This window comes from Pleurodeles waltl, chromosome 9 (assembly GCF_031143425.1).
Source record: "Pleurodeles waltl isolate 20211129_DDA chromosome 9, aPleWal1.hap1.20221129, whole genome shotgun sequence".
Classification (NCBI taxonomy): domain Eukaryota; kingdom Metazoa; phylum Chordata; class Amphibia; order Caudata; family Salamandridae; genus Pleurodeles; species Pleurodeles waltl.
This window is the reverse complement of record NC_090448.1, coordinates 1,434,049-1,459,135: the sequence shown is the minus strand read 5'-3', so window position 1 is coordinate 1,459,135 and position 25,087 is coordinate 1,434,049. Positions and strand designations below refer to the sequence as shown.

At 48.6% G+C, this 25,087-nt stretch overlaps 1 protein-coding gene across 2 annotated transcripts in view; it reads right to left on the bottom strand.

Moving 5' to 3' along the window:
* Positions 1-1,090: 1,090 nt before the first annotated feature.
* Positions 1,091-25,087, bottom strand: part of LOC138258804 (zinc finger protein 514-like) — a 141,727-nt gene continuing 117,730 nt past the window's right edge. The window contains exon 6 of one of the 2 annotated variants that reach the window (XM_069206037.1): positions 1,091-5,671. In XM_069206037.1, the coding sequence (XP_069062138.1) occupies positions 4,962-5,671 (710 nt within the window). In that variant the 3' untranslated portion in view covers positions 1,091-4,961. The remainder of the gene's footprint in view (positions 5,672-25,087) is intronic. The other variant, XM_069206038.1, reaches the window with a different exon arrangement.

Sequence of the window (25,087 nt, the reverse complement as noted above, 5' to 3'; positions counted from 1 at the left end):
GGCTGCAGCCAACCTGCCAATTTACCATTCTGACCGACATGGCGGTAGCAGCCGCCAGGCCGGAGATAAGAATCTCCAGCCCTCCAGCCGATATTGTCCCATCGGCGGCATCATGACTCTGCCTACCGACATGGTTTTCGTGGCATTCACAACATCATGAAAACCATGGTGGTAGGCCCTACCACTGACAGAGAACTCCTTCCCTGCCACTGGTAGGAGGCTCACCCACCCCCCCAAATACTCCCCAGACACCCCCTACCCCCACTCCAACCATGCTCCCAACTTCCAATCCCCATTCACGCACACTCGCAGACGCGCACCATGCATACACACACTCACACATCCGTACACACATTCACATGGACACGCAGACATGCATTCACATTTCCATTCATACACGCATTCACACACATGCATACACACTCGCAGAGAACTCTACACACACACACATTCATGCACACAACCCCAGACACACACACACACACACAACATCCGCGCCCTCCTCCCCTGTCGGAAACCCAATTTACCGGCATCCAGGGGGTCTTCCAGCAGGGAACGGGACAGGGCGCTGCTAGCGTCAGCAGCGCCTGCCAGTAGAACACCACCAGGCCGTATTATTTGTCATAATATTGATGGTGGCGGTCTACTGGTGTGGCGCTGCTGGTGGTAGCAGCGCCACCTTAACACCATCTGCTAGTATGGTCACAGCTGGATTTCCACCCTTGTGGCGGAAATCCGGCTGTGGTCATTATTTGGCGGACGGCTGTAAGCAGCTGCAACAGTCTTTTGGTGGCTGTTGCCATGGCGGTAGGCGGCATTTACCACCAATCTTAAAATGAGGGCCTGTATTTAATTTTGTTATAGTATATACAAAGCCAGAATCCTACAACATCTTATAGTCCGAGCCTTGTTCTGCGCAACTTTCTCTCAGTACAACTCAGACGCTCGGCTGTTTAAGATCTGCTCCAGCACATGTAAGGGTACAGTTTACTTTGTTTAAACTACTCTGTGGTATTGTTAGGAATATTCTGAAGAGTCCCCAAAAAAAATTCTGCTTTGAATGTCTTATTAAAACAACCTGAAACATTAATTACTTTCACACTACTGGTTTTATTTAAAGCCCAAATTATCCTGCCGGACTAAATCACAAATACTTGTATTTACATTAAGTACTAATGCTCTATAATTTCGAGACATTACATAAATCCATAAGGTAACAGCTATGCAAATTGACATGGATCGCTAATTTCAATCTTTCACCACCTACACAGCCAGAGGTAAATTGAAAGTATAACCCTGCATGTCATGGCATGGACTGAACAAGGATCATAAAGCAACCTGATTTATTGGAATTAAGTAATATCAGGCCATCTCATTCCAGAAAGGGGTTCAAGTCTTTGATAATCTTTCATTTTTTGAATGGCCCAAAGCAGGACTCAGCTTCTAGCAAAAAACTCCCTGAGGAGATCCACAACCCTGAAAGATTTGGTCCTCTTAATCCAGAAATCATTCAAGTGGAAGTAAAAGTGCTACCCAGATGCGCTGTAGGTGAGGATCTTGGAGGATGCGACCGTAGAAAGCACTTGCACCTGGCAGACAACAGACACATGGAACAATGACTCAAGGTTCTGATGTGACAGATTGCAAACCACCAGGTAAACCCCTGAGGTTCAACGGAGTCTTACAGGAGCAGGTTGCGTGACTTTTACCCAACGCAGCAGCTCAAAGCTGGCATACGTTTCATGAGGTTCTTGTAGTTGTACGGTGTGTGCTTGGTCTGTCTCTTGCAATTATGTCCACATTTTCATGGGATTATCAAAGAAAGGCAACTTGGAAGCAATCTTTAAAAATCTTTCAAGTATAGCAGATCAGCACTAATTACAACATAAAATACAGTATTCCTCCCAGAAGATCTCATAATCCCTTTAGTGCCAAGTTGCTCCAGTTGTTCAACTTCTTTTTGGATCCAGTAAAACGTAGCTCTTCTTTCAACAGAACATGGTCCTTCTATGATGTCTCAAATGTTTCTAAAAACATCTCCTTGTTTTTTCACCCAGTAGATTTGCTACTAGTTTGTCATAGCCTGCCCTGGTTAATCCACAGTTCTGCATTTACACAGGACACATGCTGTTTTTCTGTTTTCATAGAGGTTATGAGTTCAATGGCCTTTGCAACATTTACTGCTACAGTGAAAGGAATTTGCTTCAAGGAGTTTGTGACGCCAGGATGAATTAAATGTGCAGTGACAGCAATGGTCCTCGTATCTGAGTAATGGAATGTTGTAGTTTTTTCTGTGGCCCTATTCTCTCAAGTTAAAACCAGGAGTTTTTCCTATCGTGCTTCTTTTACAGGCAGCTTGTGTGGTTTGGTTTACCAATTCTTCTTAACAAGCGTGCTTTTGTTTCAGGAGTGATTCTCTTTCAGAACTTTATTCCACATTTTGTTACTATTTACAGCTATTGATATTTAAACATATTATGCATCTCTGTGATAGGAAAAAGTCAGCAACCTATGCTCCAATGAACATCGCAAGGTGGAGTGTGAGGCCACCCTTAACAAGTCAGGGGTCAGGACATCAAATAAACAGTCTTCAGATATTTACAGTTAATGCATTAATGTACCAAATCTATCTTAAAGCTGCCTAACTGTATCTATATATTTGGTGTGAGGCGCTTCCTGTGAACAGTGTGACTCCATCAGATACTCAGGTCATTGTTGGAGTCTGTGGGAGGGTCACTGTCACTAAAGACCAAGCATTCCTATGCAGAATAAAGTTTATGTAAACCTAGAGTTTCTCATAGGCACTGTTCGGGTTGTCAATGGAGTCATGTTGTTGAAAAAGAACCCGATGTGCCTACTAGACGAAGGGAAGCATATCTTGGTGTCTCTTTGCACCATTTCCAGAATGTTGTCAACCCCCTGTATATACTCACCTACAACCCACTCCTCCACCTTGTATTTTCTCCCCTTGACCACCTTGCTCCTTTCTCCCAAGCGTACTTTAGTTTTTAGTATTTTATTTATTCTCCATCTTCTCGCCATAAAAGCATACAACAATTTTGCATTTTTCCTAGCAAATGAATGCAATGTTTGCACCAGAAATTAAAATGAAGGAAATACACAATTGTTGCCCGTGTTTTCCATTTTGTTGTTTTGAGTCTAACCCATGGGTTCTCATCCCATTGAACACGAGTCCTTTTTTCATTCTTGCGTGCCATGAACTCTAGACAGTTGTTGGCACACAGTAACCAGGCTCACAAGGCTTGTATTCCAGTCACTATGTAACGTGTTCCACTGCCCCGGGACAGACGCGGGCTGTCCAGATCCCATCAATAAAATTTATTAAAAGTGATATAGGAAGGGGAATGTTGAACATGGAATGTCTGGTGTCTCAATATCATGTTCAGTAAAACTGTTGTAGTAACTCTCTGCGCATGTGTCATCAGCTCCTCTAAAGATCTTTAGAAAGGTTTGGGGTGTTTTTTACTTATCTATCTGTTCTACATTGAGGGAAACCAACTCAAGAGAGCCTTGAGTGATTTACGGCTGGAAGAAAGGAATGACCAAGGACCCTCAGCGGAGTCCTCATAAGCCAAGTGCATGAAATCAATGAAAGTGAAACAGTAGATATCATATTACAAGAGATTAATGAAAATTAATGTTTCTAGTATCTTTCGTAAGAGCCGCGAATGGCAAAGGTGGCAGTCACTTGTGCTTCAGAATGTACTAGGGTTTGAGGTTTAGTAAATGTTGGCACTTAAAATCACAAAGTTCTGTGGCAGCGCTCAATGTACCTTATATTTTTGGACATTTTCAAACTCTGTAAGTGGATAGGTTTGGGTGATATGTGCATTAAATCTATCCACATTGCCGTCACTCCTTATTTGTCCACTAGTATGTCCTAATTTCATTCATTTCTCACCTTTCACCACGGCTCGAATTGGTCTAAGTCAGTTGTCTTTACATGGGCTATATTTTATAAGGATTAATTTAGTACATAGGTATTCCCTTGGCAGCAAAAAATGTGGGATTGGGGGAAGTACAATAATTTAACAACTGACAGAATGAGCCAGAACAGCAACCTGGGGGACACCGTGATACCAGTTGAGAACAGAGGAGCTGATTTATATAGCAGGGTTTTAGAGAGGAGGGTTTTCATGGTTTCTAGAAGACAAGGTTTGGTGTTAGAGAATTCCAACTAGTTCACAGTTTGTGCTATATTTATGCCAATAAACTACTTGAAATCATGTGGGCTTTTCAAAACTGAATCCATAAATTCTAAACTGTTGCTTGAGGGTGGAGGTTTGAAAGTTGAGTCTCTTCTGAGAAACCAGCAGGTATGTCTATAAAGCACTGTACCTGGAAGGACTTTCAGCTTTCACTACTATTGCCCTGCGACAACCAGCTTGTGTTCTCCAGAGCTAGCGGGCATCCTCCTTCAGCGACGTCAGTGGTTGCTTTGTGTGGTGAGCAAAATGGGACAACAGCATCTTCCTGCTAAAGCACGTGTTTCATGAGGTGTTTTGTGAGGTTGTTATGGATTTACTGGGATCACAGTCATGTTCCTTGGCTAACGAGAGCCTCAGTTCTCATGATTTTCACTCATGTGATAAGAGTAATTCTCACGTTCTGATTTTGCCTCTTGCGACAGTGACAACCAGGCATTTTCATTCAACTATTTCTGGACTGCTTGGAGTCATGGTGTTCTGTTAGTTAATTCTTTTGCATAATCATCCAATTTGATGAAATTAACATAATTCCTATTGCTATCTGCTCCATTCATGTGTATAAGTCTTCATCCACAAAATTATAAAGCTCGTAGTGATGCACACAGAGACAATCAACGGAAATGCTTCATAAATAGACATCATTATTCTTACTTTTTGTGTTATTATATTTTTCCAGTACCATTTGCTGTAACTCTGTTTTTCAGTGCTGCTTGATATCTTCTGACTTTCGAATTATTTCTCCTGTTTGTCCAGGTCTTTCCTGGAGAGTGGGTCCTCTCCTGTGTGTTTCCTTTTATGTTGGTTAAAACTATCTTTCCACGTGAAGCTTTTGCCACATTCAGTGCAGCTGTACGGTTTCTCTCCAGTGTGCATTCTGATATGTCTAGTCAAATTATCCTTACGACTGAACCGTTTATGACAGAAAGGACACGCGCACGGCTTTTCACCTGTGTGTGTTCTATAATGCTTGATAAGGTTTGCCTTGTGAAAGAATACTTTCTCGCAGTCAGTACATGCATACGGCCGGACGCCAGAATGCGCTCCCATGCGTCTCATAAGGTCCCCCCTCAGAATGCAGCTTTTCTGACGCTCAGTAGTTGAGGGGGATGCCTGACTTTGCTCTGTGCTTGGAAGATCTTGAAGAATCTGTGAATTCTTGTGACCACGCTCATATTTCTGTGGTGTCCCCAATTTGGGCCTCCCTTGATATACAGTGAAAAGTTCTGAATTGCTGAAGCCATCCTCAAGCTTCAGAGGCTTCGCTTCATGTGGTTCCCAATTAACATCTGACTGCGGCTGGCTCCGGGGGTTTGCCCCCCTTTGGAAGCTCTGCAGTACCTTAATGTTGGTTTTTCCCAGTGGAAGTTTACGGGATGGTTTCAGGCTGGTAGAACGAATAAAGTCTGACACTCGTTTTGGCCTCTTCGTGCCTCCGGTAACTGCTAGAATGAAATAACAGTCATTAGAATTAATCTCAAAGGTAAATACACATTAAGAGGATATTTTCATGCACAGTCTGCCTGTGTAAACTACTACATAAATACTCAGCAAACAGCATGAATAAAAACACCCTCTTTGCACAGCTTTATTAAGGAAATGAGGATCCCTAATGCTTGAGTTATTGTCACCCATTTAAAATGTTCAAACCATGTTTCTTGATTTACATTTTACTGCGAACAAGCACATTGAGGAAAAACAATACAATTCAGTATGCATACAGCACAAGACTTATGACAGAAGTTACAGTAATGACAGAAGCTAAGCTCAGCCAATGCTGTGCAGAGATAGTGCGTCTTAAGACATGAGTAACCGCAGATGATGGGTTTCATATTTTCTCTTTCTCCTAAGAGAAGAAGCTTTGTGCACCCTATATCATTCCAAAACACGAAATTGCTGTGCATGGTATTTCAATCCATATTGTTGTAGTAAATTCAAAGTGTTCTGCCTCGTGACAAGAGTGTTGCATGTGTGCAACAGAGTATTAGGCTCAAATGATGGCCAACATTATGAATAGTCATCACTGCAAGTAGTTGGCTGCAATGCATCTGCAGGTGGTGCAGCATACCTTGTAGTACCTACTAAGATCCTTGCACTACAGCTGTGTGTGCTGCACCTGTTCTGTGAGTGCAAGATCTTTACACTACAGCTGTGTGTGCTGCACTTGTTCTGAGAGTGAGGGATCCTTGCACTACAGCTCTGTGTGCTGCACCTGTTCTGATAGTAAGGGATCCTTACACTACAGCTGTGTGTGCTGCACTTGTTCTGAGAGTGAGGGATCCTTACGCTACAGCTGTGTGTGCTGCACTTGTTCTAGGAGTGACAGATCCATGCACTACAGCCGTGTGTGCTGCACCTGTCCTGAGAGATCCTTACACTACAGCTGTGTGTGATGCACTTGTTCTGAGACTGAGGGATCCTTACACTACAGCTGTGTGTGCTGCACTTGTTCTGAGAGTGAGGGATCCTTACACTACAGCTGTGTGTGCTGCACTTGTAATGAGACTGAGGGATCCTTGCACTACAGCTGTCTGTGCTGCACTTGTTGTGAGAGTGAGGGATCCTTGTACTACAGCTGTCTGTGCTGCACTTGTGAGAGTGAGAGATCCTTACACTACAGCTGTGTGTGATGCACTTGTTCTAAGACTGAGGGATCCTTACACTACAGCTGTGTGTGCTGCACTTGTTCTGGGAGTGAGGGATCCTTGCACTACAGCTGTGTGTGCTGCAATTGTTCTGAGAGTAGGGAATCCTTACACTACAGCTGTGTGTGCTGCAAATGTTGAGAGTAGGGAATCCTTACACTACAGCTGTGTGTACTGCACCTGTTCTGGGAGTGAGGGATCCTTACACTACAGCTGTGCGTGCTGCACTTGTTAAGGGAGTGGGGAATCCTTAACACTACAGCTGTGTGTGCTGTACTTGTTCTGTGAGTGCAAGATCTTTACACTACAGCAGTGTGTGCTGCACCTGTTCTGGGAGTGAGAGATACTTGCACTACAGCTGTGTGTGCTGCACTTGTTCTGGGAGTAGAGAATCATTACACTACAGCTGTGTGTGCTGCACTTGTTCTGAGACTGAGGCATCCTTACACTACAGCCGTGTGTGCTGTACTTGTTCTGGGAGTGAGGGATCCTTGCACTACAGCTGTGTGTGCTGCACTTGTTCTGGGAGTGAAGGATCCTTGCACTACAGCTGTGTGCTGCAGTTGTTCTGGGAGTAGAGAATCATTACACTACAGCTGTGTGTGCTGCACTTGTTGTGAGAGTGAGGGATCCTTGCACTATAGTTGTATGTGCTACACTTGTTCTAGGAGTGAAGGATCCTTGCACTACAGCTGTGTGTGCTGCACTTGTTTTAGGAGTGAGGGATCCGTGCATTACAGCTGTGTGTGCTGCACTTGTTCTGAGAGTGAGGGATCCTTGCACTACAGCTGTGTGTGCTGCACTTGTTCTGGGAGTGGGGGATCCTTGCACTACAGCTGTGTGTGCTGCACTTGTTCTGAGAGTGAGGGATCCTTGCACTACAGCTGTGTGTGCTGCACTTGTTCTGGAAGTGGGGGATTCTTGCACTACAGCTGTATGTGCTGCACTTGTTAAGGAAGTAAGGGATCCTTGCACTACAGCCGTGTGTGCTACACTTGTTAAGGGAGTAGGGGATCCTTGTACTACAGCTGTGTGTGCTGCACTTGTTCTGAGAGGCAAAGATCGTTGCACTACAGCTGTGTGTGCTGTACTTGTTCTGGGAGTGAGGGATCCTTGCACTACAGCTGTGTGTGCTGCACTTTTTCTGAGACCGAGGGATTCTAACACTACAGCTGCGTGCGCTGCACCTGTTCTGAGAGTGGGGGATCCTTGCACTACAGCTGTGTGTGCTGCACTTGTTCTGGGAGTGAGGGATCCTTGCACTACAGCTGTGTGTGCTGCAATTGTTCTGAGACTGAGGGATCCTTACACTACAGCTGAGTGTGCTGCACTTGTTCTGAGAGTGAGGGATCCTTGCACTACAGCTGTGTGTGCTGCAATTGTTCTGAGAGTAGGGAATCCTCACACTACAGCTGTGTGTGCTGCAAATGTTCTGAGAGTAGGGAATCCTTACACTACAGCTGTGTGTGCTGCACCTGTTCTGGGAGTGAGGGATCCTTACACTACAGCTGTGCGTGCTACACTTGTTAAGGGAGTGGGGAATCCTTACACTACAGCTGTGTGTGCTGCACTTGTTCTGAGACTGAGGGATCCTTGCACTACAGCTGTGTGTGCTGCACTTGTTCTGAGACTGGGGGATCCTTGCACTACAGCTGTGTGTGCTGCACTTGTTCTGAGAGTGAGGGATCCTTGCACTACAGCTGTGTGTGCTGCACTTGTTCTGAGAGTGAGGGATCCTTGCACTACAGCTGTGTGTGCTGCACTTGTTCTGGGAGTGGGGGATTCTTGCACTACAGCTGTATGTGCTGCACTTGTTAAGGAAGTAAGGGATCCTTGCACTACAGCCGTGTGTGCTACACTTGTTAAGGGAGTAGGGGATCCTTGTACTACAGCTGTGTGTGCTGCACTTGTGCTGAGAGGCAAAGATCGTTGCACTACAGCTGTGTGTGCTGTACTTGTTCTGGGAGTGAGAGATCCTTGCACTACAGCTGTGTGTGCTGCACTTATTCTGAGACCGAGGGATTCTAACACTACAGCTGTGTGTGCTGCACTTGTTCTGGGAGTGAGGGATCCTTGCACTACAGCTGTGTGTGCTGCAATTGTTCTGAGACTGAGGGATCCTTACACTACAGCTGTGTGTGCTGCACTTGTTCTGAGAGTGAGGGATCCTTGCACTACAGCTGTGTGTGCTGCAGTTGTTCTGAGAGTAGGGAATCCTTACACTACAGCTGTGTGTGCTGCAAATGTTCTGAGAGTAGGGAAACCTTACACTACAGCTGTGTGTACTGCAAATGTTCTGAGAGTAGGGAATCCTTACACTACAGCTGTGTGTGCTGCACCTGTTCTGGGAGTGAGGGATCCTTACACTACAGCTGTGCGTGCTACACTTGTTAAGGGAGTGGGGAATCCTTACACTACAGCTGTGTGTGCTGCACTTGTTCTGAGACTGAGGGATACTTGCACTACAGCTGTGTGTGCTGCACTTGTTCTGAGACTGAGGGATCCTTACACTACAGCTGTGTGTGCTGCTCTTGTTCTGAGAGTGAGGGATCCTTGCACTACAGCTGTGTGTGCTGCACTTGTTCTGAGAGTGAGGGATCCTTGCACTACAGCTGTGTGCGCTGCACTTGTTCTGGGAGTGAGGCATCCTTACACTACAGCTGTGTGTGCTGCACTTGTTCAGGGAGTAAAGGATCCTTACACTACAGCTGTGTGTACTGCAAATGTTCTGGGAGTGAGGGATACTGGCACTACAGCTGTGTGTGCTGCACTTGTTGTGGGAGTGAGGGATCCTTGCACTATAGTTGTATGTGCTACACTTGTTCTAGGAGTGAGGGATCCTTGCACTATAGTTGTATGTGCTACACTTGTTCTAGGAGTGAGGGATCCGTGCATTACAGTTGTATGTGCTGCACTTGTTCTGAGAGTGAGGGATCCTTACACTACAGCTGTGTGTGCTGCACCTGTTCTGGGAGTGAGAGATCCTTACACTACAGATGTGCGTGCTACACTTGTTAAAGGAGTAGGGAATCCTTACACTACAGCTGTGTGTACTGCACCTGTTCTGGGAGTGAGGGATCCTTACACTACAGCTGTGCGTGCTGCACTTGTTAAGGGAGTGGGGAATCCTGAACACTACAGCTGTGTGTGCTGTACTTGTTCTGTGAGTGCAAGATCTTTACACTACAGCAGTGTGTGCTGCACCTGTTCTGGGAGTGAGAGATACTTGCACTACAGCTGTGTGTGCTGCACTTGTTCTGGGAGTAGAGAATCATTACACTACAGCTGTGTGTGCTGCACTTGTTCTGAGACTGAGGCATCCTTACACTACAGCCGTGTGTGCTGTACTTGTTCTGGGAGTGAGGGATCCTTGCACTACAGCTGTGTGTGCTGCAATTGTTCTGAGACTGAGGGATCCTTACACTACAGCTGTGTGTGCTGCACTTGTTCTGAGAGTGAGGGATCCTTGCACTACAGCTGTGTGTGCTGCAGTTGTTCTGAGAGTAGGGAATCCTTACACTACAGCTGTGTGTGCTGCAAATGTTCTGAGAGTAGGGAAACCTTACACTACAGCTGTGTGTACTGCAAATGTTCTGAGAGTAGGGAATCCTTACACTACAGCTGTGTGTGCTGCACCTGTTCTGGGAGTGAGGGATCCTTACACTACAGCTGTGCGTGCTACACTTGTTAAGGGAGTGGGGAATCCTTACACTACAGCTGTGTGTGCTGCACTTGTTCTGAGACTGAGGGATACTTGCACTACAGCTGTGTGTGCTGCACTTGTTCTGAGACTGAGGGATCCTTACACTACAGCTGTGTGTGCTGCTCTTGTTCTGAGAGTGAGGGATCCTTGCACTACAGCTGTGTGTGCTGCACTTGTTCTGAGAGTGAGGGATCCTTGCACTACAGCTGTGTGCGCTGCACTTGTTCTGGGAGTGAGGCATCCTTACACTACAGCTGTGTGTGCTGCACTTGTTCAGGGAGTAAAGGATCCTTACACTACAGCTGTGTGTACTGCAAATGTTCTGGGAGTGAGGGATACTGGCACTACAGCTGTGTGTGCTGCACTTGTTGTGGGAGTGAGGGATCCTTGCACTATAGTTGTATGTGCTACACTTGTTCTAGGAGTGAGGGATCCTTGCACTATAGTTGTATGTGCTACACTTGTTCTAGGAGTGAGGGATCCGTGCATTACAGTTGTATGTGCTGCACTTGTTCTGAGAGTGAGGGATCCTTACACTACAGCTGTGTGTGCTGCACCTGTTCTGGGAGTGAGAGATCCTTACACTACAGATGTGCGTGCTACACTTGTTAAAGGAGTAGGGAATCCTTACACTACAGCTGTGTGTACTGCACCTGTTCTGGGAGTGAGGGATCCTTACACTACAGCTGTGCGTGCTGCACTTGTTAAGGGAGTGGGGAATCCTGAACACTACAGCTGTGTGTGCTGTACTTGTTCTGTGAGTGCAAGATCTTTACACTACAGCTGTGTGTGCTGCACTTGTTCTGGGAGTAGAGAATCATTACACTACAGCTGTGTGTGCTGCACTTGTTCTGAGACTGAGGCATCCTTACACTACAGCTGTGTGTGCTGCACTTGTTTTAGGAGTGAGGGATCCGTGCATTACAGCTGTGTGTGCTGCACTTGTTCTGAGAGTGAGGGATCCTTGCACTACAGCTGTGTGTGCTGCACTTGTTCTGAGAGTGAGGGATCCTTGTACTACAGCTGTGTGTGCTGCACTTGTTCTGAGACTGAGGCATCCTTACACTACAGCCGTGTGTGCTGTACTTGTTCTGGGAGTGAGGGATCCTTGCACTACAGCTGTGTGTGCTGCACTTGTTCTGGGAGTGAAGGATCCTTGCACTACAGCTGTGCTGCAGTTGTTCTGGGAGTAGAGAATCATTACACTACAGCTGTGTGTGCTGCACTTGTTGTGAGAGTGAGGGATCCTTGCACTACAGCTGTGTGTGCTGCACTTGTTTTAGGAGTGAGGGATCCTTGCACTATAGTTGTATGTGCTACACTTGTTCTAGGAGTGAAGGATCCTTGCACTACAGCTGTGTGTGCTGCACTTGTTTTAGGAGTGAGGGATCCGTGCATTACAGCTGTGTGTGCTGCACTTGTTCTGAGAGTGAGGGATCCTTGCACTACAGCTGTGTGTGCTGCACTTGTTCTGGGAGTGGGGGATCCTTGCACTACAGCTGTGTGTGCTGCACTTGTTCTGAGAGTGAGGGATCCTTGCACTACAGCTGTGTGTGCTGCACTTGTTCTGGGAGTGGGGGATTCTTGCACTACAGCTGTATGTGCTGCACTTGTTAAGGAAGTAAGGGATCCTTGCACTACAGCCGTGTGTGCTACACTTGTTAAGGGAGTAGGGGATCCTTGTACTACAGCTGTGTGTGCTGCACTTGTTCTGAGAGGCAAAGATCGTTGCACTACAGCTGTGTGTGCTGTACTTGTTCTGGGAGTGAGGGATCCTTGCACTACAGCTGTGTGTGCTGCACTTTTTCTGAGACCGAGGGATTCTAACACTACAGCTGCGTGCGCTGCACCTGTTCTGAGAGTGGGGGATCCTTGCACTACAGCTGTGTGTGCTGCACTTGTTCTGGGAGTGAGGGATCCTTGCACTACAGCTGTGTGTGCTGCAATTGTTCTGAGACTGAGGGATCCTTACACTACAGCTGAGTGTGCTGCACTTGTTCTGAGAGTGAGGGATCCTTGCACTACAGCTGTGTGTGCTGCAATTGTTCTGAGAATAGGGAATCCTCACACTACAGCTGTGTGTGCTGCAAATGTTCTGAGAGTAGGGAATCCTTACACTACAGCTGTGTGTACTGCAAATGTTCTGAGAGTAGGGAATCCTTACACTACAGCTGTGTGTGCTGCACCTGTTCTGGGAGTGAGGGATCCTTACACTACAGCTGTGCGTGCTACACTTGTTAAGGGAGTGGGGAATCCTTACACTACAGCTGTGTGTGCTGCACTTGTTCTGAGACTGAGGGATCCTTGCACTACAGCTGTGTGTGCTGCACTTGTTCTGAGACTGGGGGATCCTTGCACTACAGCTGTGTGTGCTGCACTTGTTCTGATAGTGAGGGATCCTTGCACTACAGCTGTGTGTGCTGCACTTGTTCTGAGAGTGAGGGATCCTTGCACTACAGCTGTGTGTGCTGCACTTGTTCTGGGAGTGGGGGATTCTTGCACTACAGCTGTATGTGCTGCACTTGTTAAGGAAGTAAGGGATCCTTGCACTACAGCTGTGTGTGCTACACTTGTTAAGGGAGTAGGGGATCCTTGTACTACAGCTGTGTGTGCTGCACTTGTGCTGAGAGGCAAAGATCGTTGCACTACAGCTGTGTGTGCTGTACTTGTTCTGGGAGTGAGGGATCCTTGCACTACAGCTGTGTGTGCTGCACTTATTCTGAGACCGAGGGATTCTAACACTACAGCTGTGTGTGCTGCACTTGTTCTGGGAGTGAGGGATCCTTGCACTACAGCTGTGTGTGCTGCAATTGTTCTGAGACTGAGGGATCCTTACACTACAGCTGTGTGTGCTGCACTTGTTCTGAGAGTGAGGGATCCTTGCACTACAGCTGTGTGTGCTGCAGTTGTTCTGAGAGTAGGGAATCCTTACACTACAGCTGTGTGTGCTGCAAATGTTCTGAGAGTAGGGAAACCTTACACTACAGCTGTGTGTACTGCAAATGTTCTGAGAGTAGGGAATCCTTACACTACAGCTGTGTGTGCTGCACCTGTTCTGGGAGTGAGGGATCCTTACACTACAGCTGTGCGTGCTACACTTGTTAAGGGAGTGGGGAATCCTTACACTACAGCTGTGTGTGCTGCACTTGTTCTGAGACTGAGGGATCCTTGCACTACAGCTGTGTGTGCTGCACTTGTTCTGAGACTGAGGGATCCTTACACTACAGCTGTGTGTGCTGCTCTTGTTCTGAGAGTGAGGGATCCTTGCACTACAGCTGTGTGTGCTGCACTTGTTCTGAGAGTGAGGGATCCTTGCACTACAGCTGTGTGCGCTGCACTTGTTCTGGGAGTAAAGGATCCTTACACTACAGCTGTGTGTACTGCAAATGTTCTGGGAGTGAGGGATACTGGCACTACAGCTGTGTGTGCTGCACTTGTTGTGGGAGTGAGGGATCCTTGCACTATAGTTATATGTGCTACACTTGTTCTAGGAGTGAGGGATCCTTGCACTATAGTTGTATGTGCTACACTTGTTCTAGGAGTTAGGGATCCGTGCATTACAGTTGTATGTGCTGCACTTGTTCTGAGAGTGAGGGATCCTTACACTACAGCTGTGTGTGCTGCACCTGTTGTGGGAGTGAGGGATCCTTACACTACAGCTGTGCGTGCTGCACCTGTTTTGGGAGTGAGGGATCCTTGCACTACAACCGTGTGTGCTGCACTTGTTCTGAGAGTGAGGGATCCTTACACTACAGCTGTGTGTGCTGCACCTGTTCTGGGAGTGAGAGATACTTGCACTACAGCCGTGTGTGCTGTACTTGTTCTGTGAGTGCAAGATCTTTACACTACAGCTGTGTGTGCTGTACTTGTTCTGGGAGTGAGGGATCCTTGCACTACAGCTGTGTGTGCTGCACTTGTTCTGGGAGTGAGGGATCCTTACACTATAGCAGTGTGTGCTGCATTTATTCTGGGAGTGGGAGATCCTTGCACTACAGCTGTGTGTGCTCCACTTGTTCTGAAAGTGTGAGATCCTTACACCACAGCTGTGTGTGCTACACTTGTTCTGAGAGTGTGCTGCACCTGTTTTGAGAGTGAGGAATCCTTACACTACAGCTGTGTGTGATGCACTTGTTCTGGGAGCGAGGGATCCTTACACTACAGCTGTGTGTGCTGCACTTGTTCTGAGAGTGAGGGATCCTTGCACTACAGCTGTGTGTGATGCACTTGTTCTGGGAGTGAGGGATCCCTGCACTACAGCCGTGTGTGCTGCACCTGTCCTGAGAGTGGGGGATCCTTACACTACAGCTGTGTGTGCTGCACTTGTTCTGAGAGTTGAGAATCATTACACTACAGCTGTTTGTGCTGCACTTGTTCTGGGAGTGAGGGATCCTTGCACTACAGCCGTGTGTGCTATACTTGTTCTGGGAGTGAGGGATCCTTGCACTACAGCTGTGTGTGCTGCACTTGTTCTGAGAGTAGAGAATCATTACACTACAGCTGTTTGTGCTGCACCTGTTCTGAGAGTGAGGGATCCTTGCACTACAGCCGTGTGTGCTATACTTGTTCTGGGAGTGAGGGATCCTTGCACTTAAGCTGTGTGTGCTGCACTTGTTCTGGGAGTGAAGGATCCTTGCACTACAGCTGTGTGTGCTGCACTTGTTCTGGGAGTGAGGGATCTTTACACTACAGCCGTGTGCTGCACTTGTTCTGGGAGCGAGGGATCCTTGCACTACAGCCGGGTGTGCTGCACTTGTTCAGGGAGTGAGGGACCCTTACACTACTGCTGTGTGTGCTACACTTGTTAAGGGAGTGGGGGATCCTTGCACTACAGCTGTGTGTGCTGCACCTATTCTGAGATTGAGGGATCCTTGCACTATAGCAGTGTGTGCTGCATTTGTTCTGGGAGTGAGAAATCCTTGCACTACAGCGGTGTGTGCTGCACCTGTTTTGAGAGTGAGGGATCCTTGCACCACAGCTGTGTGTGCTACACTTGTTAAGAGACTGGGGGATCCTTGCACTACAGCCGTGTGTGCTGCGCCTGTTCTGAGAGTGAGGGACCCTTACACTACAGCTGGTGTGCTACACTTGTTAAGGGAGCGAGGGATCCTTACACTACAGCTGTGTGTGCTGCACTTTTTCTGGGAGTGAGGGATCCTTACACTACAGCCGTGTGTGCTGCACTTGTTGTGGGAGTGAAGGATCCTTGCACTACAGATGTGTGTGCTGCACCTGTTCTGATAGTGAGGGATCCTTGCACTACAGCTGTGTGCTGCAGTTGTTCTGGGAGTGAGAGATCCTTACACTACAGCTGTGTGCTGCACTTATTCTGAGAGTGAGGGATACTTGCACTACAGCTGTGTGTGCTGCACTTGTTCTGGGAGTGAGGGATCCTTGCACTACAGCTGTGTGTACTGAACTTGTTCTGAGACTGAGGGATCCTTGCACTACAGCTGTGTGAGCTGCACTTGTTCTGGGAGTGAGGGATCCTTACACTACAGCTGTGTGTGCTGCACTTGTTCTGGGAGTGAAGGATCCTTGCACTACAGCTGTGTGTGCTGCACTTGTTCTGGGAGTGAGGGACCCTTGCACTACAGCCGTGTGTGGTGCACCTGTCCTGAGAGTGAGAGATCCTTACACTACAGCTGTGTGTGCTGCACTTGTTGTGAGAGTGAGGGATCCTTGCACTACAGCTGTCTGTGCTGCACTTGTTGTGAGAGTGAGAGATCCTTACACTACAGCTGTGTGTGCTGCACCTGTCCTGAGAGATCCTTACACTACAGCCGTGTGTGCTGCACTTGTTCTGGGAGTGAGGGATCCTTGCACTACAGCTGTCTGTGCTGCACTTGTTGTGAGAGTGAGGGATCCTTGCACTACAGCTGTGTGTGCTGCACTTGTTCTGGGAGTGAGGGATCCTTGCACTACAGCTGTGTGTGCTGCACCTGTTCTGGGAGTGGGGGATCCTTGCACTACAGCCGGGTGTGCTGCACTTGTTCTGGGAGTGAGGGATCCTTGCACTACAGCTGTGTGTGCTGCACTTGTTCTGGGAGTGAGGGATCCTTGCACTACAGCTGTGTGTGCTGCACCTGCTCTGGGAGTGGGGGATCCTTGCACTACAGCCGGGTGTGCTGCACTTGTTCTGGGAGTGAGGGATTCTTGCACTACAGCCGTGTATGCTGCACCTTTTCTGGGAGGGAGGGATCCTTGCACTACAGCTGTGTGTGGCACCTGTTCTGAGACTGAGGGATCCTTGCACTACAGCTGTGTGTGCTGCACTTGTTCTGGGAGTGAGGGATCCTTGCACTACAGCTGTGTGTGCTGCACTTGTTTTGGGAGTGAGGGATCCTTGCACTACAGCTGTGCGTGCTACACTTGTTAAGGGAGTGGGGAATCCTTACACTACAGCTGTGTGTGCTGCACTTGTTCTGAGACTGAGGGATCCTTGCACTACAGCTGTGTGTGGTGCACTTGTTCTGAGACTGAGGGATCCTTGCACTACATCTGTGTGTGCTGCACTTGTTCTGAGAGTGAGGGATCCTTGCACTACAGCTGTGTGTGCTGCACTTGTTCTGAGAGTGAGGGATCCTTGCACTACAGCTGTGTGTGCTGCACTTGTTCTGGGAGTGGGGGATTCTTGCACTACAGCTGTATGTGCTGCACTTGTTAAGGAAGTAAGGGATCCTTGCACTACAGCTGTGTGTGCTACACTTGTTAAGGGAGTAGGGGATCCTTGTACTACAGCTGTATGTGCTGCACTTGTGCTGAGAGGCAAAGATCGTTGCACTACAGCTGTGTGTGCTGTACTTGTTCTGGAAGTGAGGGATCCTTGCACTACAGCTGTGTGTGCTGCACTTATTCTGAGACCGAGAGATTCTAACACTATAGCTGTGTGCGCTGCACCTGTTCTGAGAGTGGGGGATCCTTGCACTACAGCTGTGTGTGATGCACTTGTTCTGGGAGTGAGGGATCCTTGCACTACAGCTGTGTGTGCTGCAATTGTTCTGAGACTGAGGGATCCTTACACTACAGCTGTGTGTGCTGCACTTGTTCTGAGAGTGAGGGATCCTTGCACTACAGCTGTGTGTGCTGCAATTGTTCTGAGAGTAGGGAATCCTTACACTACAGCTGTGTGTGCTGCAAATGTTCTGAGAGTAGGGAATCCTTACTCTACAGCTGTGTGTACTGCAAATGTTCTGAGAGTAGGGAATCCTTACACTACAGCTGTGTGTGCTGCACCTGTTCTGGGAGTGAGGGATCCTTGCACTACAGCTGTGTGTGCTGCACTTGTTCTGAGACTGAGGGATCCTTGCACTACAGCTGTGTGTGCTGCACTTGTTCTGAGACTGAGGGATCCTTGCACTACAGCTGTGTGTGCTGCACTTGTTCTGAGAGTGAGGGATCCATGCACTACAGCTGTGTGTGCTGCACTTGTTCTGGGAGTGGGGGATTCTTGCACTACAGCTGTGTGTGCTGCACTTGTTCTGGGAGTGGGGGATTCTTGCACTACAGCTGTATGTGCTGCACTTGTTAAGGAAGTAAGGGATCCTTGCACTACAGCCGTGTGTGCTACACTTGTTAAGGGAGTAGGGGATCCTTGTACTACAGCTGTGTGTGCTGCACTTGTGCTGAGAGGCAAAGATCGTTGCACTACAGCTGTGTGTGCTGTACTTGTTCTGGGAGTGAGGGATCCTTGCACTACAGCTGTGTGTGCTGCACTTATTCTGAGACCGAGGAATTCTAACACTACAGCTGTGTGCGCTGCACCTGTTCTGAGAGTGGGGGATCCTTGCACTACAGCTGTGTGTGCTGCACTTGTTCTGGGAGTGAGGGATCCTTGCACTACAGCTGTGTGTGCTGCAATTGTTCTGAGACTGAGAGATCCTTACCCTACAGCTGTGTGTGCTGCACTTGTTCTGAGAGTGAGGGATCCTTGCACTACAGCTGTGTGTGCTGCAATTGTTCTGAGAGTAGGGAATCCTTACACTACAACTGTGTGTGCTGCAAATGTTCTGAGAGTAGGGAATCCTTACACTACAGCTGTGTGTACTGCAAATGTTCTGAGAGTAGGGAATCCTTACACTACAGCTGTGTGTGCTGCACCTGTTCTGGGAGTGAGGGATCCTTACACTACAGCTGTGCGTGCTACACTTGTTAAGGGAGTGGGGAATCCTTACACTACAGCTGTGTGTGCTGCACTTGTGCTGAGACTGAGGGATCCTTGCACTACAGCTGTGTGTGCTGCACTTGTTCTGAGACTGAGGGATCCTTACACTACAGCTGTGTGTGCTGCTCTTGTTCTGAGAGTGAGGGATCCTTGCACTACAGCTGTGTGTGCTGCACTTGTTCTGAGAGTGAGGGATCCTTGCACTACAGCTGTGTGCGCTGCACTTGTTCTGGGAGTGAGGCATCCTTACACTACAGCTGTGTGTGCTGCACTTGTTCAGGGAGTAAAGGATCCTTACACTACAGCTGTGTGTACTGCAAATGTTCTGGGAGTGAGGGATACTGGCACTACAGCTGTGTGTGCTGCACTTGTTGTGGGAGTGAGGGATCCTTGCACTATAGTTGTATGTGCTACACTTGTTCTAGGAGTGAGGGATCCGTGCATTACAGTTGTATGTGCTGCACTTGTTCTGAGAGTGAGGGATCCTTACACTACAGCTGTGTGTGCTGCACCTGTTCTGGGAGTGAGAGATCCTTACACTACAGATGTGCGTGCTACACTTGTTAAGGGAGTGGGGGATCCTTGCATTACAGCTGCGTGTGCTGCCCCTGTTGTGAGAGTGAGGGATCCTTACACTACAGCTGTGCGTGCTGCACCTGTTTTGGGAGTGAGGGATCCTTGCACTACAACCGTGTGTGCTGCACTAGTTCTGAGAGTGAGGGATCCTTACACTACAGCTGTGTGTGCTGCACCTGTTCTGGGAGTGAGAGATACTTGCACTACAGCCGTGTGTGCTGTACTTGTTCTGTGAGTGCAAGATCTTTACACTACAGCTATGTGTGCTGTACTTGTTCTGGGAGTGAGGGATCCTTGCACTACAGCTGTGTGTGCTGCACTTGTTCTGGGAGTGAGGGATCCTTACACTATAGCAGTGTGTGCTGCATTTATTCTGGGAGTGGGAGATCCTTGCACTACAGCTGTGTGTGCTCCACTTGTTCTGAAAGTGTGAGATCCTTACACCACAGCTGTGTGTGCTACACTTGTTCTGAGAGTGTGCTGCACCTGTTTTGAGAGTGAGGAATCCTTACACTACAGCTGTGTGTGATGCACTTGTTCTGGGAGTGAGGGATCCTTACACTACAGCTGTGTGTGCTGCACTTGTTCTGAGAGTGAGGGATCCTTGCACTACAGCTGTGTGTGATGCACTTGTTCTGAGACTGAGGGATCCTTACACTACAGCTGTGTGTGCTGCACTTGTTCTGGGAGTGAGGGATCCTTGCACTACAGCCGTGTGTGCTGCACCTGTCCTGAGAGTGGGGGATCCTTACACTACAGCTGTGTGTGCTGCACTTGTTCTGGGAGTGAGGGATCCTTGCACTACAGCTGTGTGTGCTGCACTTGTTCTGGGAGTGAGGGATCCTTGCACTACAGCTGTGCGTGCTACACTTGTTAAGGGAGTGGGGAATCCTTACACTACAGCTGTGTGTGCTGCACTTGTTCTGAGACTGAGGGATCCTTGCACTACAGCTGTGTGTGCTGCACTTGTTCTGAGACTGAGGGATCCTTGCACTACATCTGTGTGTGCTGCACTTGTTCTGAGAGTGAGGGATCCTTGCACTACAGCTGTGTGTGCTGCACTTGTTCTGAGAGTGAGGGATCCTTGCACTACAGCTGTGTGTGCTGCACTTGTTCTGGGAGTGGGGGATTCTTGCACTACAGCTGTATGTGCTGCACTTGTTAAGGAAGTAAGGGATCCTTGCACTACAGCCGTGTGTGCTACACTTGTTAAGGGAGTAGGGGATCCTTGTACTACAGCTGTGTGTGCTGCACTTGTGCTGAGAGGCAAAGATCGTTGCACTACAGCTGTGTGTGCTGTACTTGTTCTGGAAGTGAGGGATCCTTGCACTACAGCTGTGTGTGCTGCACTTATTCTGAGACCGAGAGATTCTAACACTATAGCTGTGTGCGCTGCACCTGTTCTGAGAGTGGGGGATCCTTGCACTACAGCTGTGTGTGCTGCACTTGTTCTGGGAGTGAGGGATCCTTGCACTACAGCTGTGTGTGCTGCAATTGTTCTGAGACTGAGGGATCCTTACACTACAGCTGTGTGTGCTGCACTTGTTCTGAGAGTGAGGGATCCTTGCACTACAGCTGTGTGTGCTGCAATTGTTCTGAGAGTAGGGAATCCTTACACTACAGCTGTGTGTGCTGCAAATGTTCTGAGAGTAGGGAATCCTTACACTACAGCTGTGTGTACTGCAAATGTTCTGAGAGTAGGGAATCCTTACACTACAGCTGTGTGTGCTGCACCTGTTCTGGGAGGGAGGGATCCTTGCACTACAGCTGTGTGTGCTGCACTTGTTCTGGGAGTGAGGGATCCTTGCACTACAGCTGTGCGTGCTACACTTGTTAAGGGAGTGGGGAATCCTTACACTACAGCTGTGTGTGCTGCACTTGTTCTGAGACTGAGGGATCCTTGCACTACAGCTGTGTGTGCTGCACTTGTTCTGAGACTGAGGGATCCTTGCACTACAGCTGTGTGTGCTGCACTTGTTCTGAGACTGAGGGATCCTTGCACTACAGCTGTGTGTGCTGCACTTGTTCTGAGAGTGAGGGATCCATGCACTACAGCTGTGTGTTCTGCACTTGTTCTGGGAGTGGGGGATTCTTGCACTACAGCTGTGTGTGCTGCACTTGTTCTGGGAGTGGGGGATTCTTGCACTACAGCTGTATGTGCTGCACTTGTTAAGGAAGTAAGGGATCCTTGCACTACAGCCGTGTGTGCTACACTTGTTAAGGGAGTAGGGGATCCTTGTACTACAGCTGTGTGTGCTGCACTTGTGCTGAGAGGCAAAGATCGTTGCACTACAGCTGTGTGTGCTGTACTTGTTCTGGGAGTGAGGGATCCTTGCACTACAGCTGTGTGTGCTGCACTTATTCTGAGACCGAGGAATTCTAACACTACAGCTATGTGTGCTGCACCTGTTCTGAGAGTGGGGGATCCTTGCACTACAGCTGTGTGTGCTGCACTTGTTCTGGGAGTGAGGGATCCTTGCACTACAGCTGTGTGTGCTGCAATTGTTCTGAGACTGAGGGATCCTTACACTACAGCTGTGTGTGCTGCACTTGTTCTGAGAGTGAGGGATCCTTGCACTACAGCTGTGTGTGCTGCAATTGTTCTGAGAGTAGGGAATCCTTACACTACAGCTGTGTGTGCTGCAAATGTTCTGAGAGTAGGGAATCCTTACACTACAGCTGTGTGTACTGCAAATGTTCTGAGAGTAGGGAATCCTTACACTACAGCTGTGTGTGCTGCACCTGTTCTGGGAGTGAGGGATCCTTACACTACAGCTGTGCGTGCTACACTTGTTAAGGGAGTGGGGAATCCTTACACTACAGCTGTGTGTGCTGCACTTGTTCTGAGACTGAGGGATCCTTGCACTACAGCTGTGTGTGCTGCACTTGTTCTGAGACTGAGGGATCCTTACACTACAGCTGTGTGTGCTGCTCTTGTTCTGAGAGTGAGGGATCCTTGCACTACAGCTGTGTGTGCTGCACTTGTTCTGAGAGTGAGGGATCCTTGCACTACAGCTGTGTGCGCTGCACTTGTTCTGGGAGTGAGGCATCCTTACACTACAGCTGTGTGTGCTGCACTTGTTCAGGGAGTAAAGGATCCTTACACTAAAGCTGTGTGTACTGCAAATGTTGTGGGAGTGAGGGATCCTTGCACTATAGTTGTATGTGCTACACTTGTTCTAGGAGTGAGGGATCCTTGCACTATAGTTGTATGTGCTACACTTGTTCTAGGAGTGAGGGATCCGTGCATTACAGTTGTATGTGCTGCACTTGTTCTGAGAGTGAGGGATCCTTACACTACAGCTGTGTGTGCTGCACCTGTTCTGGGAGTGAGAGATCCTTACACTACAGATGTGCGTGCTACACTTGTTAAAGGAGTGGGGGATCCTTGAATTACAGCTGCGTGTGCTGCACCTGTTGTGAGAGTGAGGGATCCTTACACTACAGCTGTGCGTGCTGCACCTGTTTTGGGAGTGAGGGATCCTTGCACTACAACCGTGTGTGCTGCACTTGTTCTGAGAGTGAGGGATCCTTACACTACAGCTGTGTGTGCTGCACCTGTTCTGGGAGTGAGAGATACTTGCACTACAGCCGTGTGTGCTGTACTTGTTCTGTGAGTGCAAGATCTTTACACTACAGCTATGTGTGCTATACTTGTTCTGGGAGTGAGGGATCCTTGCACTACAGCTGTGTGTGCTGCACTTGTTCTGGGAGTGAGGGATCCTTACACTATAGCAGTGTGTGCTGCATTTATTCTGGGAGTGGGAGATCCTTGCACTACAGCTGTGTGTGCTCCACTTGTTCTGAAAGTGTGAGATCCTTACACCACAGCTGTGTGTGCTACACTTGTTCTGAGAGTGTGCTGCACCTGTTTTGAGAGTGAGGAATCCTTACACTACAGCTGTGTGTGATGCACTTGTTCTGGGAGTGAGGGATCCTTACACTACAGCTGTGTGTGCTGCACTTGTTCTGAGAGTGAGGGATCCTTGCACTACAGCTGTGTGTGCTGCACCTGTTCTGGGAGTGAGGGATCCTTGCACTACAGCTGTGTGTGCTGCACTTGTTCTGAGAGTGAGGGATCCTTGCACTACAGCTGTGTGTGATGCACTTGTTCTGAGACTGAGGGATCCTTACACTACAGCTGTGTGTGCTGCACTTGTTCTGGGAGTGAGGGATCCTTGCACTACAGCCGTGTGTGCTGCACCTGTCCTGAGAGTGGGGGATCCTTACACTACAGGTGTGTGTGCTGCACTTGTTCTGAGAGTAGAGAATCATTACACTACAGCTGTGTGTGCTGCACCTGTTCTGGGAGTGGGGGATCCTTACACTACAGCCGTGTGTGCTATACTTGTTCTGGGAGTGAGGGATCCTTGCACTACAGCTGTGTGTGCTGCACTTGTTCTGAGAGTAGAGAATCATTACACTACAGCTGTTTGTGCTGCACCTGTTCTGAGAGTGAGGGATCCTTGCACTACAGCCGTGTGTGCTATACTTGTTCTGGGAGTGAGGGATCCTTGCACTTAAGCTGTGTGTGCTGCACTTGTTCTGGGAGTGAAGGATCCTTGCACTACAGCTGTGTGTGCTGCACTTGTTCTGGGAGTGAGGGATCTTTACACTACAGCCGTGTGCTGCACTTGTTCTGGGAGCGAGGGATCCTTGCACTACAGCCGGGTGTGCTGCACTTGTTCAGGGAGTGAGGGACCCTTACACTACAGCTGTGTGTGCTACACTTGTTAAGGGAGTGGGGGATCCTTGCACTACAGCTGTGTGTGCTGCACCTATTCTGAGATTGAGGGATCCTTGCACTACAGCTGTGTGTGCTGCATTTGTTCTGGGAGTGGGAAATCCTTGCACTACAGCGGTGTGTGCTGCACCTGTTTTGAGAGTGAGGGATCCTTGCACCACAGCTGTGTGTGCTACACTTGTTAAGAGATTGGGGATCCTTGCACTACAGCCGTGTGTGCTGCGCCTGTTTTGAGAGTGAGGGACCCTTACACTACAGCTGTGTGTGCTACACTTGTTAAGGGAGTGAGGGATCCTTACACTACAGCTGTGTGTGCTGCACTTTTTCTGGGAGTGAGGGATCCTTACACTACAGCCGTGTGTGCTGCACTTGTTGTGGGAGTGAAGGATCCTTGCACTACAGATGTGTGTGCTGCACCTGTTCTGATAGTGAGGGATCCTTGCACTACAGCTGTGTGCTGCAGTTGTTCTGGAAGTGAGAGATCCTTACACTACAGCTGTGTGCTGCACTTATTCTGAGAGTGAGGGATACTTGCACTACAGCTGTGTGTGCTGCACTTGTTCTGGGAGTGAGGGATCCTTGCACTACAGCTGTGTGTACTGAACTTGTTCTGAGACTGAGGGATCCTTGCACTACAACTGTGTGAGCTGCACTTGTTCAGGGAGTGAGGGACCCTTACACTACAGCTGTGTGTGCTACACTTGTTAAGGGAGTGGGGGATCCTTGCACTACAGCTGTGTGTGCTGCACCTATTCTGAGATTGAGGGATCCTTGCACTATAGCAGTGTGTGCTGCATTTGTTCTGGGAGTGGGAAATCCTTGCACTACAGCGGTGTGTGCTGCACCTGTTTTGAGAGTGAGGGATCCTTGCACCACAGCTGTGTGTGCTACACTTGTTAAGAGGTTGGGGGATCCTTGCACTACAGCCGTGTGTGCTGCGCCTGTTCTGAGAGTGAGGGACCCTTACACTACAGCTGTGTGTGCTACACTTGTTAAGGGAGCAAGGGATCCTTACACTACAGCTGTGTGTGC